Source organism: Lolium perenne, chromosome 5, assembly GCF_019359855.2.
Source record: "Lolium perenne isolate Kyuss_39 chromosome 5, Kyuss_2.0, whole genome shotgun sequence".
Classification (NCBI taxonomy): Eukaryota; Viridiplantae; Streptophyta; class Magnoliopsida; order Poales; family Poaceae; genus Lolium; species Lolium perenne.
Genome location: NC_067248.2, coordinates 172,323,507 through 172,347,189, shown reverse-complemented (window position 1 = coordinate 172,347,189; position 23,683 = coordinate 172,323,507). Strand labels below are relative to the sequence as shown.

General features: G+C 44.9%; 1 protein-coding gene and 1 long non-coding RNA gene across 3 annotated transcripts; both read left to right on the top strand.

The window, feature by feature from the left end:
- The first annotated feature begins 7,814 nt into the window (after positions 1-7,814).
- On the top strand, positions 7,815-10,038 carry LOC127300621 (uncharacterized). The gene is made up of 2 exons (XR_007851424.2): positions 7,815-8,117; positions 9,294-10,038. It is a non-coding gene; the product is annotated as an uncharacterized lncRNA (long non-coding RNA).
- An 84-nt stretch (positions 10,039-10,122) lies between these two features.
- On the top strand, positions 10,123-22,466 carry LOC127300620 (uncharacterized). 2 transcript variants are annotated; one of them, XR_011745249.1, is made up of 6 exons: positions 10,123-10,633; positions 10,749-10,816; positions 10,934-11,560; positions 12,009-12,055; positions 13,830-13,907; positions 22,154-22,466. XR_011745249.1 is itself a non-coding variant. In XM_051330760.2 (6 exons), the coding sequence occupies exon 6, from the start codon at positions 14,771-14,773 to the stop codon at positions 17,816-17,818; it is 3,048 nt and encodes a 1,015-aa protein (XP_051186720.1). In that variant the 5' UTR covers positions 10,123-10,633; positions 10,749-10,816; positions 10,934-11,067; positions 11,422-11,560; positions 12,009-12,055; positions 13,830-14,770; the 3' UTR covers positions 17,819-22,466. The 2 variants fall into 2 exon arrangements, 1 of the variants encoding a protein (XP_051186720.1); XM_051330760.2 differs by having other exon boundaries at positions 10,934-11,067; positions 11,422-11,560; positions 13,830-22,466.
- The last annotated feature ends 1,217 nt before the right edge of the window (positions 22,467-23,683 follow it).

The window sequence follows — 23,683 nt, the reverse complement described above, 5'->3', positions numbered from 1 at the left end:
TAACAAACTTTGTATTCATAAAAATGACATATTGCAGCCTGCATCCTCCATGATGAATCTGATCAGATGAGGAGGAGCCTCTTTGCATCCCATCACACCCCGCGACATGTCTTACAGGAGGAGCCTCTTTGCATCCTATCACACATCGATATTTATAGATGGCTTATTCATGTTGAGACTTTTTGTGACCCATGAGTTGTAATAAGCTATAATACTCTGTATGTTTTAATAATGAAATAAGAGGCCATGTCCATCGATTGATGTAGAGGTCAAGGCTTCCCCTTTTCGAAAAAAAACATGAGAACCTAGCTCGGGTATGTTTCCCTATAGAGGAGGCAACCCGTGATGGCTCCATACTATGTGGCTGGTGTGTACACAAAATAACTTCCATTGCAATCGATTGTGTGTTAGCAAGAACACAACTTTATCCATATAACCACCATACAGTCGATTATGGGCCATGAAGAATATTGTGTCGGCCATCTAATAGATTAAAGAGTATTTTTCAAATATGAAGTAAAGACAAGAAAATCATTGGAAACTATTGTTGGCCAATATACTGAGCAACTGAATACATTCAATCCTGAGAAGAAATCTTTAGCCACTTGGTAGTGAAATTTAGAATCTTGTATTTCAGATATTTAAGTATGAAGAACTAATAATAGAAGAACAATTGAACTAGAGATTTGAAAAATACAGATTTTCTTAGAAAAAATCCATAGGTACTTTATTTTTTAAATATCAATTGTATTTTCCGACAAATCAAGGAATATAATAGAATTGATTTGAACTGCCTACTATGCTTCTTAATACGTTTGGGTTGTATAACAACACTCAGAGAGAGATTGCGAATTATTCTACAATGTCAGATATTAGTGGCACCGCCATATATCTGATACAAAATATACCCAATTCAAGTACAAACCAAATATATAGATATTTAAAAATCATATCTAGGTCAATTCTATGTACATCACAGTTATAGGGATCAACCATTAATACAATGGTATTATACTTGAAGTACATATTTAGCTTTGGATTGACCCCTATATTTTATATTTTTATACAATCAACTAAAGATCAATTGTGATTTTTCTAAACAAAAGAGTGTAATAGAGTTCATGTTTAAGTTAAGGAGAAATTAGATTCTGTTTTTTTTTCTTTGATTAAGATCAACTTGCTGCTTCGCCTCTTGGAATGCTGTAACTGTACTAACTCGCGCCCTCAAATTTCAACCAGCGACGGAGAGCACAAATGAAAGAACTTACCTTTGTGAAAGTTTTGTACTGGTGTGTATTTCCATTTCCTAATGGAATATTTTGAGTGTCCACATAATTTGGTAGTGTAAGGACAATTTGAGATTATCTAAGGCATACCTCAGTCTTACTTTGAATAAATTCGTTTGTTGGTCTTGGATGTGTTGTGTGCTTATGATGTGACGTTGTGTAAAACCAAATACTTGTTGCGGTGTGAATCATGGCATCATCATAGACCGGGCATAATTAACTGACAATTTGCATCACGTACCCCTAGCAGTTAAAACAAATTTCGAAATAACTTTAGATTTAGTTTGCACTTTGTGATAGAAAAATTTCAGTCACGTCTCCATTATCAGTTATGTAGGCTCAAATCGGAAGGGCGGCCCAAAATTATCGGATTGGACACGAACACTCAGGAATTAACTAAAGCGAGCTTAATTCATAGAATCATGAAAAAAATCATTTAGAAGGTTTGCTCGTGAAACTTTTAAACCCTACATGTCATACATTTAAGGATCAGTTTAATACAACACCAATTAAAGTATCAGTTTGAGCCACACATATACTGTTTTAGAAAAAATCGTACAGTCTTTACCGTCAACTAAAGCTTCAAAGCTTAGCTTTATATTTTATGAAACAATGAATATAATAATATGGTGATGAACATAACTCTAACAGAAATCATAATAATTTATTTGAATCCGACATGCTAAATTTTAGATTCTCCCATACCAGCATAATATTTTAAATGTGATAAACACTATTGATAAGAAATGAGCATTGCTCACTTGGCTAGAAAAATGGATGTATATATAATCCCACCACACAGTTCAAGTTCTCGTGGACATGAATTGGGATTCTTATTATTAAAAAAAATCGCCATGAGAGTAGTCTTCACCACGGGTTTCCTTTTAAGAAACACTATTGATGGTAATAATTATTATAAAAATGATTTTAGAACTATATGTATTTGTAATGAATTTTTAAAAAATAAAAGAACCGAATGACTAAGATATTGCTCACACATGTGTACGTGCCACTGTGCTAGTATCAGTAAAAATAAATCCACAAGTAATAACGGAACACTCTTTCAAATGAACTAGACGTGCGGATAAGATACTTTGGACCGTGCAATTCATGGGTGTTATTCTATAAGACCTGCAACAAATATAACACCTTATATACAATGCCAATTAAACTACAATAACCTCGACCAAGTCCCGTGTCGCTCCGCTTGAGGTGAATCCTGGAACACCGCCGGTCCACCAACCACATTCGTCCATGCTCGCCAACGCTAGCCGACGATGCGGTGGCGGCGGTCCCTCTCCTCGTCGCCAAAGGTGGTGAGGTGGGGGTTCCTAGGTAGGTGGTTCCCCAGTTGGCTATGCGGGATGCAGAGGTTCAAAATATATATAGAGGCTTCCTCAACTTGGCTGCGTGTGCCACATCTGGAAGTCAGCGAGCCCTTATGTTCCTGGCGGTGCGAGCTGGTGGCGTGGTGGCACAGGAAAGTTCAAGTTCCAACTTCGTCCGGAGAGGGCGATGGCAACGGTCTCATCGGTTCCCTCCTTGGTGGCATCGTCAGAGAGCATGTCCTTTGTTGGGAAACATTGGATCGTTTGGCGTTCAAATGTCGTTGTGCCGACGGGGATGGTGGATGTCGAGGCAGTGGCCTCGAGCAGGATGCGGAGATCCGGGGCGGCGGCCCTGGAAAGCGATGCAACGTCAGCTCTATGGTGTAGGGATGTGGATAGTCTTGGCTTGGGTGCAAACCTTGTCCGGGTGGCAGTGGGGTAATCAGCTCAATCGCGCCACGGGTTGTCAGTTCGTGCGCCGTTGTGTGGCGCAACGGAGTAGCGGAAAGTCGGAGCGAAGGCTTCGAGTAGGCGATGAGGTGGCTCTCGATGTTGATCTCTTCGGCATGTCGAACACCACTTCTGGGGCATGCTTTCGTGGATGTATGCTTCTTCACTTATGTGGGAGAGTCCCGTTCCTGCTACTCCCTTAGCAGGCGCAACTTCTTCTCTTCGTAAATGGTGGGAGCCCGGCTAACTTGGTGAAGTAGGTCACCATTGTTTGTAGTGTTCGTATAGTTGTTTTCCTTTTGTGGTGTTCGATGTGTGGTTGGGATCGATGGGTGAGCGTGGCCCTGTTGTGTTGGTGTTTTGGTGTGCTTGCCCTCTTTTTATCGGGTTTTGTCTGATTTTTCTCTAAATAATAAGTGTGGCAAAGTTTTTGCCTTGTTAATAAAAACTTTCTAGCGTGCTCGATCACGAACCTGCAGTGAAGCCAATTCTTCAGATAATGTAGTTCTCTCCATCTCGAGCATCTGAACTGTATGCTGAAGATCCAACATGCGCTTGTCGCTGTCCTGCTTCCTCTTGGCAGAATACACCCGGGCTGAGAGAAGCCTGGAAATAAACAAATTTCACAATAAAATTCCTAGCTTATAGTATCAAACAACTGGAGTTTAAAAAGGGATCAGCAGTCTCGATCTCCACATGGACTAGAAGTCTAGAAGCTAGGAATAAGTGGAGTCCTCACTTCTTCACCCTCTTGGGGTCTGTAAGCATGAGGTCAGCCAGGTGCTCGTCGCGCATGATCTTCTCCATCTGAATTTCACTGACCATTACATCTTTTGCCAGCGCAAAGAGAGCTACAGCGCCGGGTCTGTCCCTGGACATGCAGCTTCCCGTGCCAGAGCCAGAGCCTCCTGCCAGTTGGGACGGTGGCACTCGTGGCAGCTGCTCTGGCTCTAACGTCCTAGGCTGGAGCTGCTCTTTGGCAAAGCTATTCAGCAACGGGACCTGGATACTGGCAGTCAAAGTGGAGCTCGAAGCGAGAGATCCTTGGTCAGTAACCTGTTGGCTGCCTCCTTGGCTACCATTGGCCTCCGCCATGGCGTCGTCGCCGGATTCGGGCTCACAGGGCCCGTTCAGGTCGAGGTACCGGCTAACGATGACATCCTCCGCGGCCTCGTCCTCAAGATCGGTGGACGGTGCAGGCGAAGGTGGAGGAAGAGAGTCTGGAGCGGGGAGAAGATTAAGCTGGACAGCGTGGGGTCTATCTTCGGCGGCGCCTCCCACCGAGCCTGACGTGGTGGCGAGGGGCGACGGATGGCATGGGTAGGCGCCGGAGCCATTGCCATGGCTTTGGGTAGTCATCGATCAGAGGGAGTTTCAGAGGAGTGGTGTAGCGGCTGGAGGAGAAGCGGTGGTGGTGGGTTGGAGGAGGTAGATCGCAGCGGAAGGAGGCGGCGGCTCTTCTCCACCAAGGCGAAATGGGAGAAAGCTGCTGGCCGGCTCAGACTTGCTAGGGTTTTGGGGCTTGAACTAATCGGACGAGCGGATGGCGTGGTGAGGAGTGCTGAGAGAGCTTGAGACTGATTTGGAAAGAAGCGAGAGATGGATGAGATAGTGTGAAGAGCGTTTCGATCCAGGTGATCACAGTCTGGATCGTACGTGATCGTGTCGTGTGTATCTTTTTACATATCTTTTGACGATAACCCACGTCCACACGTGCGTTTATTCACGAGGAATAAGCTCGCCGAGGGAGGCCGTGCCGGGCCTCCTCGCATACTTTCAGCCCATCCACGACGCACACACGAAGTGCTCAGACAAGCTAGCTTCTTAACCTCAGGGCATCTCGAGCGGCGCGACGCAATTTGATGTCCGCGAGCGTCCGTTTGCATCGCGCTGCGGACGTAAAAATGACCGTTTTTGTCCACGCGTCCGTTTGCGTCTGGGGTCTGCTCCAGCGGGGCGACGCATTTAATTTTTTTTTCCTTTCTTCCCTCTTCTCCATTTAAACATAGTTTCAAATATAACATTTTAAAACATGATTTTACACAAACTAACACATAGTTAGGCACATGGTTTACACAAACTAACACATAGTTTGAACCATGGTTGACACAAATATAAAATTTTAAAAAATAGAAGCCAGTTGTGTTGATTTCCGTATGTTCGCTGCCAAGGAAGAACATTCGAGGGCACACCCAATCACCCAAACTGGAAAATCCAGCGGGAGGAGACGGTGCCCTTGTTGGTTCTACCGAGGAAGAACAGACAGAGACCTTCACTACTGGCTTTGTCTGGCCTATAGCCAGATTCGCTGCAAAGAAAGAACACTCGACGTTCTAACTATCGGTGTCGGAGCCGGAGTCGTCGGTGTGGTAGTGCCTGCGGTAGGCTGTATCGTCGAACACCTTGACGATCATCTCGCCGTCCCCCTCGTAGATGAAGGTGAGCTGGCAGCCGGGCTCGAGGTCGAGGTCACGGGCGAACTTGTCCCACCCCGTGTGCAGGTACATCTTGCCCTGCCCGTCGAACAGGACCTCCACGGTCCAGCGGCAGAAGTTGCAGCTGGCCTCCCGTAGCTGCAAGTGCGCCGACTCGACGCCGTCGACGAACTCGGCGAACTTGTCCGGTAGCCGCTTGATGGCGAGTGGGTCGTCGTCGATGCGGAGGAGGAACTCGAAGCAGCGCTCCTCCTGCGAGGACGAGGAGGGCGCAGGCGACGGCGAGCGTGGGGCTGTAGCTGCTCCACCACGGCGGCCCCTGCCCCGGCCACGGGGGCGCCCAGGGCCGCGGCCTCGACCGCCTCGCCGGCCACCAGGACCGGCCATGGACTTCCTCGCGGGCTTGGCTGCATCGCAGGAACACCTAGGCGGCGCTACGGTCGAGCTTTGTGGCGGCTAGCTAGGGTTTCTTTGGAGGAGTGGATGAGGAAGAAGAACGCGCGCCCCCTTTATATAGGCCGGCGGCATGCGTGGCGTCGCCATTAACCTGGTTGGCGGAGGTGGGCGGCCGCTCGGCAGCCGAGGCATCGTCGCCATTAGTGGCGCAGTGTGCCGAAGCGATGCAGCGACGCAGCTTTGCAGTCGCTGGCGCGTTTGAGAAGACGCATCGACGCAGGGTCGCTGCCAGGCGGGCCAGCCGAAACGATGCAGCGACGCAGCTTTGCAGTCGCTGGCGCGTTTGAGAAGACGCATCGACGCAGGGTCGCTGCCAGGCGGGCCAGCCGAAACGTCCGCCAGACACGAGCGGACGTTTCCGGACGTCCGCCGAGGCGCAAACCTGGCGCATATTTGGGCCAGGTTTGCGTCTCCGCGGACGGCCCGGTCACTTTGCGTCGCCCCGCTGGAACAGGCCCCAGACGCATTTCCGGTCACGACGGACGAAAACGGTCGCTCAGAGTCCGTTTGCGTCGCGCCGCTGGAGATGCCCTCACCCTAAAAAAAAACTTGCTTAATCTTATGCTACCAACATGCCGTAGAATAACTATCATCTATTTTCACCTACATACAGGAACTTATGGGGTTGTTAGCAATATTGTACGGCATGCCTGCGACATCAAGTAACAGATCGCTGAGCCGAAATCACCAACAAGACACAAATGTGTAGGTTAAATTTAAACACGAGCCCATGTCAAAATTAGTTTAACTAGCTAGCTAAATCGTACATCTTGGTCTCTTCTTTTACGAAATCTGATACACTTACCTGTAGGGATGAAAGTAGAGCAAAAAAAATCGGCTTTTCTATGGACACAAGAGAAAAATATGAAAAAGGAAATGGAATTTTGTGAATCGGAAACGGAAATTTCGTTTCCGCCTAACATGGTATTTCCGTCTTAGAGTTTGGTGTGCATGATTCAACCCAAGAAACAATATGTGACCTTGTCAAGCTGAAGCATCAAGGCGGCCCATCCCAAAACAGACGACCACGTTTCTTCCGCCAACTTTGTGCTAGCCAGTTTAGACGGTAAAGTGGTTGACAAGCTACGTATAAGAGACACCCGGGTTGTTTTGCAGCTAGAGACACTCCTTTCATCAGGGTTCACTAATCCGATGCAACATATAATCTTCCATCTATAGTACAAGACAAAAAAGGTGGTGATGGTGTGGGGTGGGGTGGCGGGTGGGGGCTATGCAGACCCCTTGGTGGTATGGGTCTGAGAGAGAAACGAAGAATCTTCGTGCCAAATGCGGCCTCAGTTTTTAACATCAGGAGTCGCTGCTGCTCGCACCATGATACAACGTAAGTAGTGATTTTTTTTTAACATCAGGGAATAACATCAGGAGTCGCTGCTGCTCGCAACATGAAAGTTCAGCAAAACAGTCGCGGCCTCAGTTTCAGTCTTACGCTGTATCATGTTACAAAAAGAGTTAGCATGATATATATTTATTCTAGCACGAAGTTATTCTATAAAGTCATAATAATATGGAGAACAAGTAAGTGCGAGCTACTGGGAGCATCAACGGGGCTAACCACGTGGCGATTTTTAATGTACACGACGGTTGTTTTGGCTGGAGAGAATGAAAGAGTTAAATCCATCACTAGTCATGGAACTTGTTGAGCAAAATCAGTTTGGTCATCGTACAACAGAAATATAAATTTACGGTCACTGAATATGCATTGGAGCTTCACACACGGTCACCGCTCTCGACGTAGAGTAGTATTTGTTGACATGGCGCTGAGTGGGACCCACAGTCAGGTAACATAGCAGGGAGATAAGAATACCCAGCTAGAGGCGGGCGTTTTTGCAAAACTTTTGGCCTGAGCTGCTGACTGCTGCCGCCCCGGCCGATGCCGGCCGTCCCAGGCGCCGCCGCTCTCCGGCGAGGCTCTGCCTCAACCTCAAATGGAAGGAGAACTCGCAGGTGCTCTACAACCTCGTCAACTCCACCCACTGGAGTTGCTCTCGCTCACCATCCAGTGGCTTCCGTCGGAGTCCCTGGCCGCCACCCGCTCCCACGAGATCGTACTCGGTACCCACACCGACGACTCCCCCAACCACTTTATGCTCGTGGTAGCCGTCCTTCCGCTTCCGGTACTGGATGCATAACGGCTGTTTGAGGTAATGCCGTGCCAGATGCTCCTGTGTTGTTTCTTATAACAGATTAACAGCACTACAGTTTAGTGCATTGGTCAAAGGGCAGTAACCATACTCCTAATGCTTTTGAACACATATCAACACATAGCAAATTAGTTGTTTTCTTGGCTGCTGCTGCTGACGCATCCATTTCTTCATCCTGTTGCCAAATTGATGACATGACTAATTGTAGAAACCTCTGCTAATGCCCCTGGATCCGCTAAAAATCATGTTATATAAGTTAGAAAACAAGATGCCATTTATTGGAGTATAACACGGTCTGCAAGAGAGATTATGTTTAACAAACATAACTGTTTGTACCATGACCATAGAGATTGCCTTAAATAACATGTGTTTTTCTGAAAATTTAAAATACATCACCAAGTAGCCCAAAAGCAAAGCAGCCAATCAATGCACAGAAGTACATTCTATGTCAACGAGCAGGCCAATACAGACCACCGAACAATCAGCTATTGACATCTGTGACATTCTAAGAAGCTATGCTAATCACATAACCATATGCTATTTTCTACAGATGTATTAGCGGTCTTTATCTGAACTTTGTTACTGTGACCATATAGAACTCTGGAGTTAGATGATTTCGTGTATCCTCACGATGTCATCTTGTAATAAATTTTTTTGAAACCATGGAGATTACACCTTTCTAATTTAGCTCAGTAGCTTCCTAATTAAGCTTGTTCTTGAAACCATGGAGATTACTCGTTAAGTGGTACCAAGAATTCTTACTCGTGCTTGTTCATGCTATTTTAGCTTGGTTCTAATCAAGAAGCTGAGATTGATTTGCTTGGTTTGATCTTATACTGCAGTAGAAGTTCTACTGTAGAGATTCTATTGCATTTGTGATTATATCTGAGACGTTGTTATTAATATTATTTTAAGTACCTCACAGTTTTGGCTCAATTCAAATGATATAGTATCTCAGAATAGTATATCATCTTTTTGCGGTGAAGCATTATATCTTCTAGTATCCAGCAGCGTTTTGTGGCGTATTGTTTAAGACCATTATATGAGCCATTTTGTATCTTCATAGTACAAATACTTCTTGTTCATAGTATATTCTACATTTCCAAACTTATTCACACATTATTTCCATTCTGTAAAAATTTTATTCATTTCGAAACTATCTTTTTCACTTGTCAGATATGAAACCATCAAGAAAATCTCAGCAATGCTCAAGATCGAATTGCAGATGCAACACAAATCTTTAGACTGTTTACTGCAGATAACATGAAGTTTCGAGCATTTTATTAGTGAGATCATCTCACTCCACTGAACATTTTAGATCGACTTGCAGAAGCTGAAGCTTCAATCTGTTTAAATGAGTTTCAGACTTTTTAGAAGAGCTGAAACATCTATCATTTGGTAACCTGCTTGATGCACGTGTATGCTGAAACAAGAACTGAATCCTGCATGCTATTTATCACCTGATGCGCACTGCTCGTCTTGCATATCCTGTTGGACCAGACAGGGCTAGGGTTTGCCGTGGGGGCTCAAGCAGGTGCAGGGCAGCGTCGAGAAGAAGGGGGGCCGGAGGAGGTTGAGGCGGAGCCTCGCCGGAGAGCGGCAGCGCCGGGGACGGCCGGCAACAGACGGGGCGGCAGAAGTCGGCGGCTCGGGCGCATCGCGAGGAGGGAATCGCTTGAGAGAGCCAGGGAAGGGGATGGCAGTTTGCAAAAACGACCTCCTCTAGCATGCTATTCTTATCTCGCTGTGAAGTTACCTGGTAGGGGGTCCCACTCAGCGCCACGTCAGCAAATACGATGCAACGTCGCAAGCGGTGACCGTGTGTGAATCTCCCATGCGTATTCAGTGACTGTAAATTCGTATTCTGGTTGTACAATGACCAAACTGATTTTGGGCAACAAGTTTCATGACTAGGGATGAATTTAACTCGAGAATGAAACTTATTAGTTGGGGAAAACTTTATGGCATCTTCCCACTACATCGAGCCCCGCGCCCACGTCCCATCTCCTCTTCCTACCAAAGCACGTCTCCTCCTCGTCTCTTCCAATCCCGTCTCCTATTTTCTTCTTCTCGTCCAAATGAACAGGCTCCTGCTCGGCGGTGAAGCCTCGCCAGAGGAAGGCGCATTGGGCCTCAATCGGCAGCGGGAGCAGGGGCTCTCACTCTTGTTTCTTCCTTTCGCGTCTCGCGGATGAGGGCGTGCCTATACGGAACCGAGGAGGGGAGCTTATGAGCCCAGGAGAAGGACTACTGCCGCCGTCGCAGTCCCGAGGTCGACATATCTCGCCCCTACGCAGCCCCGATGCGCCTTCCTCTGGCGGCCAGGTTATCCCCGCATTAGCTCGTTGCAGCCCCGACACCGGTGTACTCCCGCCTAGGTTCGTCGTTTTTCACCTGGGCGACGCGATCTGGAGGAGTAGAACGTGTGGTGGAGGCAGCATCAGCCACTTGCAGGGAGGGAGAGGACCCCCCAGCCGTGAGGTCCATGGCCACTAGAGAGTGGGATAATCGATGTGGTGAGTTCTTCTTTGTTGCAGATTTGGCTTCTGAATTCAGTACTCGATTCTTCTCATTCTCTTTCGTGGTAACTTAATTGAGTCCTTACTCATGTCCGTCTCTGATTTTTGGAAGCCATTGACTCGATGCCGGGACTGAAACGGAAGAAGGATGAGAACCAGCTGAAATGGATTGATACAAAGGTTGCTTTTTTCACAGGGCTATTCGTCATCTCATAAACAATTTATTGTTTTTGAGTGCTTCTGTAAGTTGTCTTGTGGATCTGCTCATGATGTTCTTTTCGTTTTTTGATCTTACAGCCGCCCCCACTTCAAGTAGATGTGTACCACGTGCACCTGCACATCCAAGGTGGCCTGGCCGCTGCCGGCTGATGCCTTGGCCGCCAAAGTAATCCGTTAGAGTGTCGGGATGAGCCCCCTTCCCAACTTAACCGGTAATCTAAAATCTGCTTCTATGAGATTGGACATTACAAAGGCAAATGAAAGTGCTAGCCGCTTGAATTCGTCATCAATTGATAAATTGGTAAATTAACTATATCTCACGGTACTCGTATGCTGTCACCATCTAAAGTTAGAGAATCCAAATGAGGACAATGCCTTACTCTGATATGATGTGTTAGCCAGTCTGCATTTGGAGATGAAACCCTTCTTTCCAGCCTTACAAATTTGGGAAATTAACACCATTGACAGGTTCTGCAATCAACTTGGCATTTTGTAGCGACTGAATGCACCAAAGTGTGGCGCTGCCTATAGATAATTACATGATAGCTAAGGGTTATGTTGAGCAGGTGACCTGGGAATCTTGGTGCACTCTTCGATCATTGGGGTGTCCTTGCGCGCATCGTTGAGGCAGAGGACCATCTTGTCGACAGCCTCAGATTCCATCAGTTATTGGAGGGCATTGGCCTCGAAGGTTGTATTGTTCAGGTATAATAGCACAAATTCACTTGCAGCCGTGAGCAACAACCCGCTGGTGATTTTTCTTGGCCTACATTGAAGATTATGCAGATTTTGTCCGCTTTTCAGAAGAAACCATTGCACACATAGCAATCGTAGCTATAAAGCAATCGTAGCTATAAGTAGGTCTACATAAGTTCATTGGATGGTTTTGATACTTCTACTACTCCATCATGTAATGTACATGTTTGTTTGATTGCTTGGGAAATTCGATAGGATTTAACATGTATGTATGCCATAGATTGTACCATGGGTTGCTTGTATGAATTTAACCTGTATGTATGTGGTTGGAACAACAATGAGTTAATTAGATTTCTTTCCTGGCTTCTTCCGCTTCTCATAATTCCCGCATCTCCCTACTTACCAGGTGTTATTGATAGATTGAGTTTGTGGTAAGCCCAGTTTGTGTTTGTAACAGGTGGAAAGTTTGTCTATGAATTCTGTCTCCACAGCCTGATACTAGAGGTTAGTGTTCTCTTTCAAAACTTTGGTATCAAAATATTTATGTTTGACAACTGTGATCAGACTAGAATGTAGAAAATATAGAACCCTAATTCTTGTATTGTATTGATCTGGACCCTGGTGAGGGGTTTATATAGGAGTACAAAGGGAGATTCTTGGAGTACAAGACAAGTTGTGCTAAGTTTAAACCGACTATATCTCTAACTCTAGAATACTCCAATATCTCTACGTATTATACTTCTAACATTCCCCCTCAGTCGTAGCGGGAGTGAAACGAACGTTAGCGACTAGAGAAGTCATGTGCTCCCGTCGCTTCTCCTCCTTGTCATCACCGGCGTTCCATTCTGGTTCCTTCTCTTCCCTCCCGCAGTCACAGCGGGAGTGTCGTGGGCGCAAGTGACGACGCGGACGCTGTTGACTGGAGTTCTTGAGTTGCCGTTGACGTTTTGTTGATGTCGAGGTAGCCGAGCATGGTGTAGCCGTGGTCGAGGTATGGTCGATGACGTAGTCGTCATATGTGGTGTAGCCGTTGCGCGTTTTTGGTCGTAGGGTTTTAGGTTTTGCGCGGCGGCGGCAGTTCTGCGGCGGCGGCGGGTTTTTGTCATAGCGCGGCGGCGGCAGCGGTTCTGCGGCGGCGGCGGGTTTTGTTGTAGCGCGGCGGCGGCAGCGGATCTGCGGCGGCGGCGGGTTTTGTCATAGCGTGGCGGCGGCAGCGGTTCTGCGGCGGCGGCGGGTTTTGTCGTAGCGCGGCGGCGGCAGCGGCGGCGGCGGGGTTTTTGTGTCGTAGGCGGCGATGGCAGTGTTGACGAGGATGTCGGCGGAGACTATGTTTATGTAGACCTTGGCGATGTAGTTGGCGATGTAGAACTCGACGTAGATCTTGGTGTAGTTGTACGGCTTGATGTAGTTGTTCAGATCGGTGCAGTGCAGATCGGTGGTGTTGGTGTCGTCCCGGTCGATGGTGTCGGTGCAGATGGTACGCGACGTAGACACGCGTGTACGCTGGCCTGCAGAAGCGTGGCGTCGCTCGCCGGGCTTGATGCTTGACTGCCTGGGAGACTCACCTTGGCAGTGCGTGTTGGCCACGCACGTGGTGTGCTGGCCGGCCAGCGCCGTATCTTCCGATCATGCGATCAGTGGCTATGCTGAAGTCCTTGCGCACGCGACATCGCCCAAGGGCGATCATAGCGCCACACGCGATGCTAGATTTCCTTGAGCTGAGCCCATCCGCGCCTCCGGGTTTGAGGGTATTGAATCTAAAGTTTAGGGATTTTTATTTTGTGGCTAATCGGATCTAATCTAAGAACTAGGAAATTCGAAAATTGAATCTAATCTAGTCTAAAGAACCGATCCGATCATTGATCATGACCGGGTGCCGCGCCCCCGAGGAGAGATCTCCCTGGGGGCAGCGCGATGCGGAAGTGGTGGGAGAACCTAGGATCGGCGCCGTGAGGCTAACCGCTCTGATACCATGTAGAAAATATAGAACCCTAATTCTTGTATTGTATTGATCTGGACCCTGGTGAGGGGTTTATATAGGAGTACAAAGGGAGGTTCTTGGAGTACAAGACAAATTGTGCTAAGTTTAAACCGACTATATCTCTAACTCTAGAATACTCCAATATCTCTACGTATTATACTTCTAACATAGAAGAGATATGATGCATATTGGCTCAGTTATTTTTGTGGTGTTTACGGCTGTTCATTGGTTACAATCGTTATTAATTTGTATGTGCAATGGGTCTTCCAACTTACTCAAGTTTTTTTCTTTCTGCAGACCTGCTTTGCACCTTGAGTTTGTACCTAGGTACATTGGAGTTATAATTTTTGGAAAGCCAAGTAAATAAATCTGTAGGTATACGTTCCTGACCTTCTAGATCTGTGTTAATTATCACTTCCTCACATTGTCACCAGGTAAGCAAGTGCATTAACTATTTTGTGCACTGAATGAGCTATCTGTGCTACTTAGTAATTATGCAGAATGGGTTTAGTTTTAAGCTGTTTTTCAGTGGAGAAAATCCTTGTTTGCGATAGCATATATATTATGAAAATATAGTAGAATATGTAAGCATGCAGGATTACCGCCCTTTCATTTATGCTAAATTGAAGTGCATACATGGCATATTGAAACCTCAAGTCAGTCATGATTTTGAAAGAATTTTCGTGAGACTATATATTTAAAAAGTGTCACTGAATCCTTTAATCTGTACACCAGAAAAACTTTAGTAATCCATACCGTAGCCTCAAACATGAAGCTGTCAGCAGACGTATCCTGATTTAGGTGCAGGATGAAGAGTCCAACACCTTATTCTTTAATGCGGAATCTTGTCCATGAGATGGCTTTACTGAGTTCATAATTTGACTAATATCCTCACTAAGGATCCTGTATTATTAAGGTCCTTGGTTGGGTAAGGGTCTGAAAAAGGGCAGGGATCTTAGGTTGTTCTCTGTCGTGTATACCTAGAGGCTCTAAGATTCAAAAATATAAATTATATGAAGAATCTAGAGAACTTGGGTTATTCTTTGTTTATTCAGGGTGCAGTGCCGTGCTTATATTTCTGGCCTCCTGAAAAGAGTATCCAGTATAACCAATCTACTACTGAAGATAAGAGTGTTAATTATTTGAACTGCTCTAATATAAATCTACACATCTAACTAATTAGGAGGCAACACTAGGGATCCCAGTATTGTTGCAAATACATTCTATCCTCATAGAATATGACCGTTGGGGTCCTGTCTGGTGACGTCGGGGGCGATCTCGCTGCCGGCGGAGATCTCGCCTCTCAAACGTCGCCGGCGAAGGCTGTCCTCTCGCCGTCTCCACCATGGACACCATTGACGGTTCAGGTCTCACCGGGGAGTTTCACCGGGAGCCGTTTTTGGGCGTTACAGGTGGACGATGCGGAGGACTCTGACCTCGATGAGGGGATAGAAGAAGAAGGGGGAGATGATGGGTCGCCTGCAGGGTCAGGCAGGTCTGCTACCTATCTCTGCCGCACTCCGGTGCCGGTACAGGGTACGGATCTCGTCGAGGCGCCGTCTGACCTGAATAGGAGACAGAGGAAGCGGCTTCGGAGAAGAGATGAGCAGCGCATGGCAACTCGATCGGCACTCTTTTTCTCTAATTGCAAAGGTATGAAAACGACTTCCTCGATGCCTTTGGGCAATCAGAAGAAATCAGATGTTATCAAGAATCCAATTCTTGAGCCTTCGGTTTTTCTGGATGAAAGTCAGGATGGTTGGACAGTAGTTCGTCGGCGACGTTGGTCGCCGGCGTTCGACGACAACCTCCGAGATCTGGCGATGATGCAAAATTTAAAAATTAGTGATGCGGGCCAAGCCGGGTTGCGGGCTTTGGTCAACAACACTGCTGGTTCCTTCGGCCCAATCCAACCTCGAAAAGGAAGGTCTGGTGATCTGTCGGAAGATTTGCGGGATCCAAGGATAGCCAAAGTCGGAACCAATACCGCGGGTTTTGCGTTTCGTAGAATCTTAGGGCTAGCCTGGAAGAAGTGCGCGGCGGCGGCTCCGGTTGTCCCACGACGCCGAGTCGAGGTCGTCATGAATGGAGATGGTGGCCGGGGCGGTTTTAATCCTGGCCGCGGTGCTTTTAACCGCGGTAGAGGAGGCTTCGGGGGTGGCCGCGGTGACTTTGGCACTGGCGGCCGCCGCGGAGACTTCGCCAATGGGGGTGGCCGTGGTGGCCATGGCAATGGCGGTGACAGGGCTGGTGGACATGGTGGCTACGGCGTTGACAGAGGTGGATACGGTGCTGCTCGCGGTGGTTTTGGTAACCCTCGCGGCGGCTTTGCTCAGCGGGGTCGTCACCAAGGCCCTGGACGTGGAAACTATGGGTATGGTACTGGCCGAGGGTACCAGAACAACTTTGGAGGAGCTGGTGGAGGTAGGAATTTCGTTCAAGGTGAATCCAGTACGTCAGCTGGGTCTGATTTCAATGGAAATTGGGCAGGTGGCAATGGTGCAGATCAGAGGGGAGGAAACTTTGTAAGCAACAATAATGGATATGGTGGAAACTATCAGCGATGGAATTCAGGCCGAGGTGGGTCTTTTGTCAATCGGAACAGGGGACAGGAAGTGGAGGGTGCTAGGCGAAGCGGCATTGACGCTGAGCTTCTACAGCAAACGGTACAGGCAGTGGTGGCGCCAGTTACAGCGGCGACTAAGGCAACCGAGATACCTGTGGTGCCTGTCTCCGTGGTTAGTGCAGGGCAGGATCCAGTACAGGTTTCGGTAGATGGTCAGTGTGGGGAGGTGCCGGATGCGGTATCAAAGCCCACGGATGTGCAGCGAGAAGGAGGGCCAGAGGGTTCTGAGATGATAGCAACAGACAAGGAGAACGAAGTTCAGGGAGCTTCGAAGAAGAAAAAGGAAGATAAAGCTGGTTGTTTTCGGTGTAAGAAACCTGGACACTATATTGATGACTATCCCACACCATACTGTGATATTTGCGAGTCTGTCCATCATGTCACTTCTGCTTGTCATTTGCTCAATGCACCAAAACCAACAGCTATTCTACATGGTTATGCTAATGAGGCTTTGATGTTTTTCGAGCTTGCATGTGGTGTGTTTAAACCAAAGGCAGAAAATCCCAAACTGGCGAAGGTGACAGTTGAGGGAGATATCCTGACTATACCTGAGATTATAGAGCAGCTCAAGAAGATTGTACCATCAGAGAAATTTATTTGGGAGGTTTTTCACCTCAAGGAGAATATTTACAGAGTCAAACTTCCTAGTAAATTAGAGGTACAGAGACTGAAGAACTTTGGCACATATATCTGTACAGACAAGGAGTCTCGCTTGACATTTGATGCCTGGTCTTCTGTGGAAGAGCCTCTTTATAGGCTTCAGGAGGTTTGGGTATGGGTGTCTGGTTTGCCATCGGATGTTAGATCAGATTACCTTGCCTTATGGGGAGTTGGAACTTTATTTGGGAAGACATTGGAGGTGGATATGGCTTATACGCGAAAAAATAAAGTGCTCCGGACCAAGATTGGCTGTCTAGATCATAGACTTATTCCAGAAGATAGTGATATGTTTATCAGGAGGGGATTTTATAAATTACGTTTTGAGGTAGAAGTTGAGGAAAAGTTGCAAGAAGTCAATATGGTAGATGCTGTAGCTGATTTTGATGGTGATAATGGAGCAAACCAGGGAGAAGGGAAGAGGGGAAATGATCATGATATAGATATGACTAACAAAGATAATGACTTGGCTGAGGGATCCAAAAATAATGATCATGATGGTTCGAGTAATCATAATGGGGTGGATGGTATGCAAGAGCAATGTGCTTCTCTAGAGGCTATTCAATTTGGATCAATGGATACAAAACTAGCCTCTCCAGGTAACCTCCATGATGCAAAAAATTTGGACCAAAATGACTTTGTTTTCTCTCCTATATCTCATATTCATTTTAGTACACTAAATGACAATATGGACGTGGTATCGCATGCAGATTTCCTTCACAGAGGCTCCACCTCGGGATCGGCGGGTCTCAGCAAGGTCAGCGCTGGGCGGCGGGCTGTCATTGGACAGCAGCTGCCAGAAGCCAGCCTGGCGCAGCAAGCAGCCAACGACAAGCTGCAGGCTGGCCGACTTTCGCCAGGACTGAAGCCGCATGCAGAGAGGTTGTCCCCGGCTGGGCGCTGGATCTTCTGTGCAGAGGAAGGCCAGTTCAGCGTATGTACCGACGCAATCCAGGCCACAGAAGATTGGCACTGGCCTATCAGCTGTGCATGCGCCATGTGAAGACTTTCTTTGTCCAATGGCTGCCAAGATTCCTGGGGTGGTAGCTGGATTGGCTGTGGAGAAGAATGGTGAGGTTGCAGGTGTGGAGGTGGAGCCAAAGATACTTAATTCTGTCAGTATGTCGGATGGTGTGATCAAAAATAAAGCCAAGTTATCTAATGGAAGGGAGTTTTCTAACAAGGGTGCTCAGGTTTCGGTGGGGGTTGCCTCATCGCCATTATCTATTGACTCATCAGGAAATACAGCTGTTCGGCCTACTATGGAGGAAGTGATTGCTTTTGGCGGTATTCCAAAATCTTCATTGAGTGCGAGGTCTAGTACCAGACTGGATGGCCGGCCTGGTGTTGACATGCCTATCTTGGAGAAGGCGATGATGAATGCACAGATGAGAGATGTTCCTTCTTGTGCAGGTAAGTCGATGCCTTCTAATTTTTCCATTATTAATATTCCTGATTCTGAGATTATTCTTAAGGCCGAACGGTTGGGTATTTCTTTAGGACAATCTGAAGGTGAGGTGCTGAAATCTATTAGGGGAATTAAGTTAATTGAAGAAGAACGAATTTTAACCATTTTGCAAAAAAATGTAGATGAGTATGTGAATAAGGAGGAAGATTCCTCGACACTTGTCATGTCTAAAGTATCAACCCTATGTGAGGATTTGGTTGAGGATGATTGCATCCCACTGGATTTGGACGATCATTTGGAACATCTGAACCCGGTAGTTAAGGTAAAGAAGACTAGAGTAAGGAAAACTTATGATATTAATAATATTCGGAAAAGTACTAGGAGAAGAATTAAAAAACAATTTTCATGATGCAGAATCTAAAAGGCATGAATTGGAATCCAGGTGGTTTTGGAGATACCGCTAAGCATTTGTTTGTAAAGGAGGCAATTAGGGAACACAAATTAGATTTTGTAGCCTTATTGGAGACTGGAAGATCTAATTTCTCTATTCCATTTTTAAATCAATTAGCGGCGGGATATAGTTTTTCATGGTTTTGTTTACCACCTCATGGTCGATCAGGAGGCATTTTGGTAGGCATAAATTCTGACACACTCGAAGTGCTCAAAGTGAGTACTGGAGATTTTTGTGTTAAGCTTCATATTAAGTGTAAAAGAGATGGATTTGAATGGATTCTTGTGCCAGTCTATGGGGCTGCCCAAGACGCACATAAAGCAGAATTTTTAGCAGAATTAGTCAGAATATGTGAGGATGAAACGCTACCTATGTTGGTAGGTGGTGATTTCAATATTATTAGAAAACGTGAAGAAAAAAATAATGATAATTTTAAAGCTCGGTGGCCTTTTGTGTTTAATGCCATCATTGAACATTTGAATTTACGTGAAATTGCTCTATCGGGGAGACAGTTTACGTGGGCAAGTCGTCGGGAGGTACCAACGTATGAGAAGCTAGATCGGGTGTTAGCTTCCATCTCTTGGGAACAAAAATTCCCCTTAGTCACTGTGCGTGCATTGACAAGGGCGGATTCTGACCATACGCCAATTCTTATTGACTCAGGAGTGAAAGCACATTTAGGAAATAAGCCAAGGTTTTCTTTCGAGTTACATTGGTTGCGACAAGAAGGTTTCTTTGATATGATTGAAAAAGAATGGAAGTCAGTGTTAGTGGGTTTGAATCCGATGGATGTGTGGTTAAATAAATTAAGGCATGTCAGACAATTTCTTAAAGGTTGGGCAAAGAACCAAAGTGGGCAATATAAGAAAGAAAAAGATAGGTTAATTGGTATTATTGATGAGTTAGATGTGAAAGCTGAAACGAATATCCTGTCGGATGTGGAGAAAGACACACTAAAAAATGCTAATGAAAAGCTTAACAAATTAAGAAGGGAAGAAGAATCTAAATGGGCGCAACGAGCGAAAGTTAAACATATACAAGAAGGAGGGAGTAATACACGATACTTCCATTTGATTGCAAATGGGAAGCATAGAAGAAAGAAAAATTTTCAGTTAGAACAACAGGAAGGAACTATTGTTGGTGATGACAACTTGAAAGTCTACATTACTGAATTTTATAAAAAGTTATTTGGGGCACCGGTGTCAAGTAATATCTCTTTGATAGAGGAGGAGGTGCAGGATATTCCCCAGATATCGACTGTTGAGAATGAGATCTTGACAGCTCCTTTTTCTGAGGAGGAAGTTCATGACGCACTTTTTCAAATGGAACGTAATAAAGCGCCGGGGCCGGATGGTTTCCCGGCCGAGTTCTATCAAAAATTTTGGGTAGTAATAAAGGATGACTTGTTGGCGCTATTTAATCAGTTCAGTACTGGGGAATTGCCTTTGTACAAACTGAATTTTGGTGTCATAACATTACTACCAAAGAAAGAGGATGCGGTGCAAATACAACAATATAGACCAATTTGTTTACTGAATGTGTGTTTTAAAATTTTTACCAAGGTAGGTACTAATCGCATAACTGGAATTGCCCCAAGAGTTATAAAACCAACACAATCAGCATTTATGCCCGGAAGGAATATTTTAGAAGGGGTGGTCATTCTTCATGAAACTATACATGAGTTACAGAATAAGAAGATGGATGGGGTTTTATTTAAGATTGACTTTGAGAAGGCTTATGATAAAGTGAAATGGCCTTTCTTACAACAGACTTTGAGAATGAAGGGGTTTGCGCCTGAATGGTGTAGGATGATCCAACAATATATCCAAGGGGGAAGTGTTGGAGTAAAGGTAAATGATGACATTGGTCATTATTTCCAGACAAAAAAAGGTTTGAGACAAGGCGATCCACTGTCTCCGATTCTTTTTAATATTGTTGTGGATATGCTTGCCATCATTATTGAGAGAGCAAAAAATGATGATCAAGTAGGAGGTCTTATTCCTCATCTTGTTGAGGGGGGAATCTCTATTCTACAATATGCTGATGATACGATCTTTTTCTTGGAACATGACCCACAGAAAGCGGTGAATATGAAACTAATTCTATGTCTTTTTGAAGAATTATCAGGGCTCAAAATTAATTTCCACAAGAGTGAGATTTATTGTTTTGGTAAGGCAAATGATGAGGTAGAACTGTATAAACAGATTTTTGGATGTGAGGCTGGATCCTTACCTTTTAAATACTTAGGTATTCCTATACATTTTAGAAAGCTTCGGAATTTTGATTGGTACCCAGTGGAGACCCGATTTGAAAGCAAATTGGGATGCTGGAAAGGCAAACTATTGTCCTATGGGGATAGACTTGTCTTAATCAATTCAGTCTTAACAAGCTTACCTATGTTCATGCTATCTTTTCTAGAGATACCTGTTGGGGTCAGGAAAAGATTGGATTTTTATAGATCTAGATTTTTTTGGCAATCTGAGGAAAACAAAAGAAAATATAGACTTACCAAGTGGAATATCGTCTGCCGACCCAAAGATCAAGGGGGTCTAGGTATTGCGGTCCTTGAACTAAAAAATAGATGTTTATTAAGTAAATGGCTTTATAAACTTCTTAACGAACAAGGAGTGTGGCAGGAGTTGCTGCAAAATAAATATCTAAGACAAAAGACCTTATCTGAGGTACAAGCTAAACCAACAGACTCTCCCTTTTGGAAGGGATTGATGAAGGTTAAGGACGATTTTTTGAGTCGAGGTTTTTTCGAGGTAGGTAATGGAGCAAATACCCGTTTTTGGGAAGACACCTGGTTAGGTAAAATACCATTAGCCCAACAATATCCTTCTTTATATAATATTGTGCATCACAAGAATGTAACGGTAGCCCAAGTGTTATCTCAGACACCTCTGAATATCGGTTTCAGAAGGCTGTTGGTGGGGAACAAATGGAATTTATGGTTACAATTATGCCGAAAGCTTATGAGGTTTAATTTATCGGATGAGAATGATCGGTTTGTCTGGACGTTGACAACAAATGGTGTGTTTACAGTGAAATCTATGTATGAGGATCTTATGAATGACCATACACCCTTTTTACGAAAATATCTTTGGAAAGTTAAAATCCCCCTTAAGATAAAAATATTTATGTGGTTCTTGAGTAATAAGGTTTTACTTACTAAAGACAACTTAACTAAAAGAAGATGGCAAGGTTGCACAAAGTGTGTTTTTTGTGGTGAACAGGAGACTATTGAGCATCTGTTCATCACTTGCCCGTTTGCTAGAATACTTTGGCGTACGATTAACTTTACTTTCGCTCTCCCACCTCCAACCACTATTACGAATATGTTTGGTAATTGGCTAAATGGAGTTGATAGACAATCAAAGGCATTCATCCGTATTGGGGTTTCTGCCTTATGTTGGTCTATATGGAGGGTGAGAAATGATATTATTTTTAACAAAAAAAATTCTTTCAACTTTTTGCAGGTTATACATATGGTGGTACATTGGGTCCAGTTGTGGGCTCTCCTGTCACCGGAGGGACAGCGGGATGCTATGGCTACTGGATGCACACGGCTCCAGATGGTCGCTCAGGATATCTTGTGCCAGGCTGGCTGGCGGCACAATAGACGGATACTATGAATTGTAGTCTGTCTTTTCTTGTTTTATTTCGCTGGTTGATTCGTGTATCAACTCTAGGCGATGCCTGAGATGTTATAATTTTGTACTCGTTAATGTTTAATAAAAGGCCGTGTGCATCATCATGATGCAGAAGCCGGGGTTTTACTCCCCATTTCGAAAAAAATCTAACTAATTAGGATATCTTATGTTGAACTTCCAAATGTTGTTATGTCTTGGCAAAAATTACCGCTTTGAAAATATTAATGCAAAAAACTTACTCACTGACTACTGCCTGCTGTGTGCATGCTGTTGCACGTTAAATATATAAGGAGATGAGAGAATATGTCCAAATTCATGATTGATTCAACGTGTGTCTTCTCGATCTTGTAAAATCATTTAAGAATGAAATTTCATGCCTTTGTGCTTGTTTGAAGAAGACAACAACTTAGAGGAGGTATTATGAGTTACGTAGTATTTAAACTCTTAATTTTATAATAGCATGTGCCAGGTTCATTTCGTATTATGTGATGATCTTCATTTCTTCTGTCAATAATTTCATAGGCTGAAAAGAGAAGTCCCTGCAAATATTTTTCTTGCATTTCATACAAGTATTTAAAGGCCAGGAGCCGCACCATGTTGATCAATCGGTCGATCGGAAATCAGCGTCGGATGATACAATTCTAGGATGTTCTGATATGCAGACCTTCTTGCAGAATGTACATGCTGATTGGTTTATAAACAATTATTATAGATATTGTTTCAGAATTTGCATGCTAATTAGTTTACGACTTGTAGAATGTTGTCCAATGAGATAAATTTCAAGATTGCAAAACCATTATGAGACAAATTCGAGTTTGAGTGCAATAGACGTTCTGTTTTGTATTTGGCAGTTATAACATATTCCCTCCGTCCTAGGAAACTTGTCTTCAGTTTATCAAAGTTTGAATGTAGCTCAAGACAAGTTTCCGAGGACGGTTTGCCAATAATTTATTTCTTCATCTAAATCTTCCATCAACATCAATTTTAATTACATCAAACAAGAAGTTAATTTGTTAGTGATATCTTTGGACTAATAAGCTACAACTCTTCTTGCTAGGAGTGTTTTGTAGTATTAAGCTATGTGCTATAATTAGATTCATGGTAATTTATAGCTTTGATTTTTGTAACTGGTGTGGTACCTACCCAAAAAGGCACATTTAAGTATTGTGCAATATCTTGCAATGTTCAGCACACATAACAAAATTTAAATACACTCTACGTGACGAAAATGTTGCTTACTGCTCTGTTTTTGCTGCTTACAGGGAGAACCTATATGCACGTCCTATTCTCTTTATGGCATCTACAGATTTGATCCTAATTACAAATTCGAGCATCCAATCAGTATTGTTATGTATG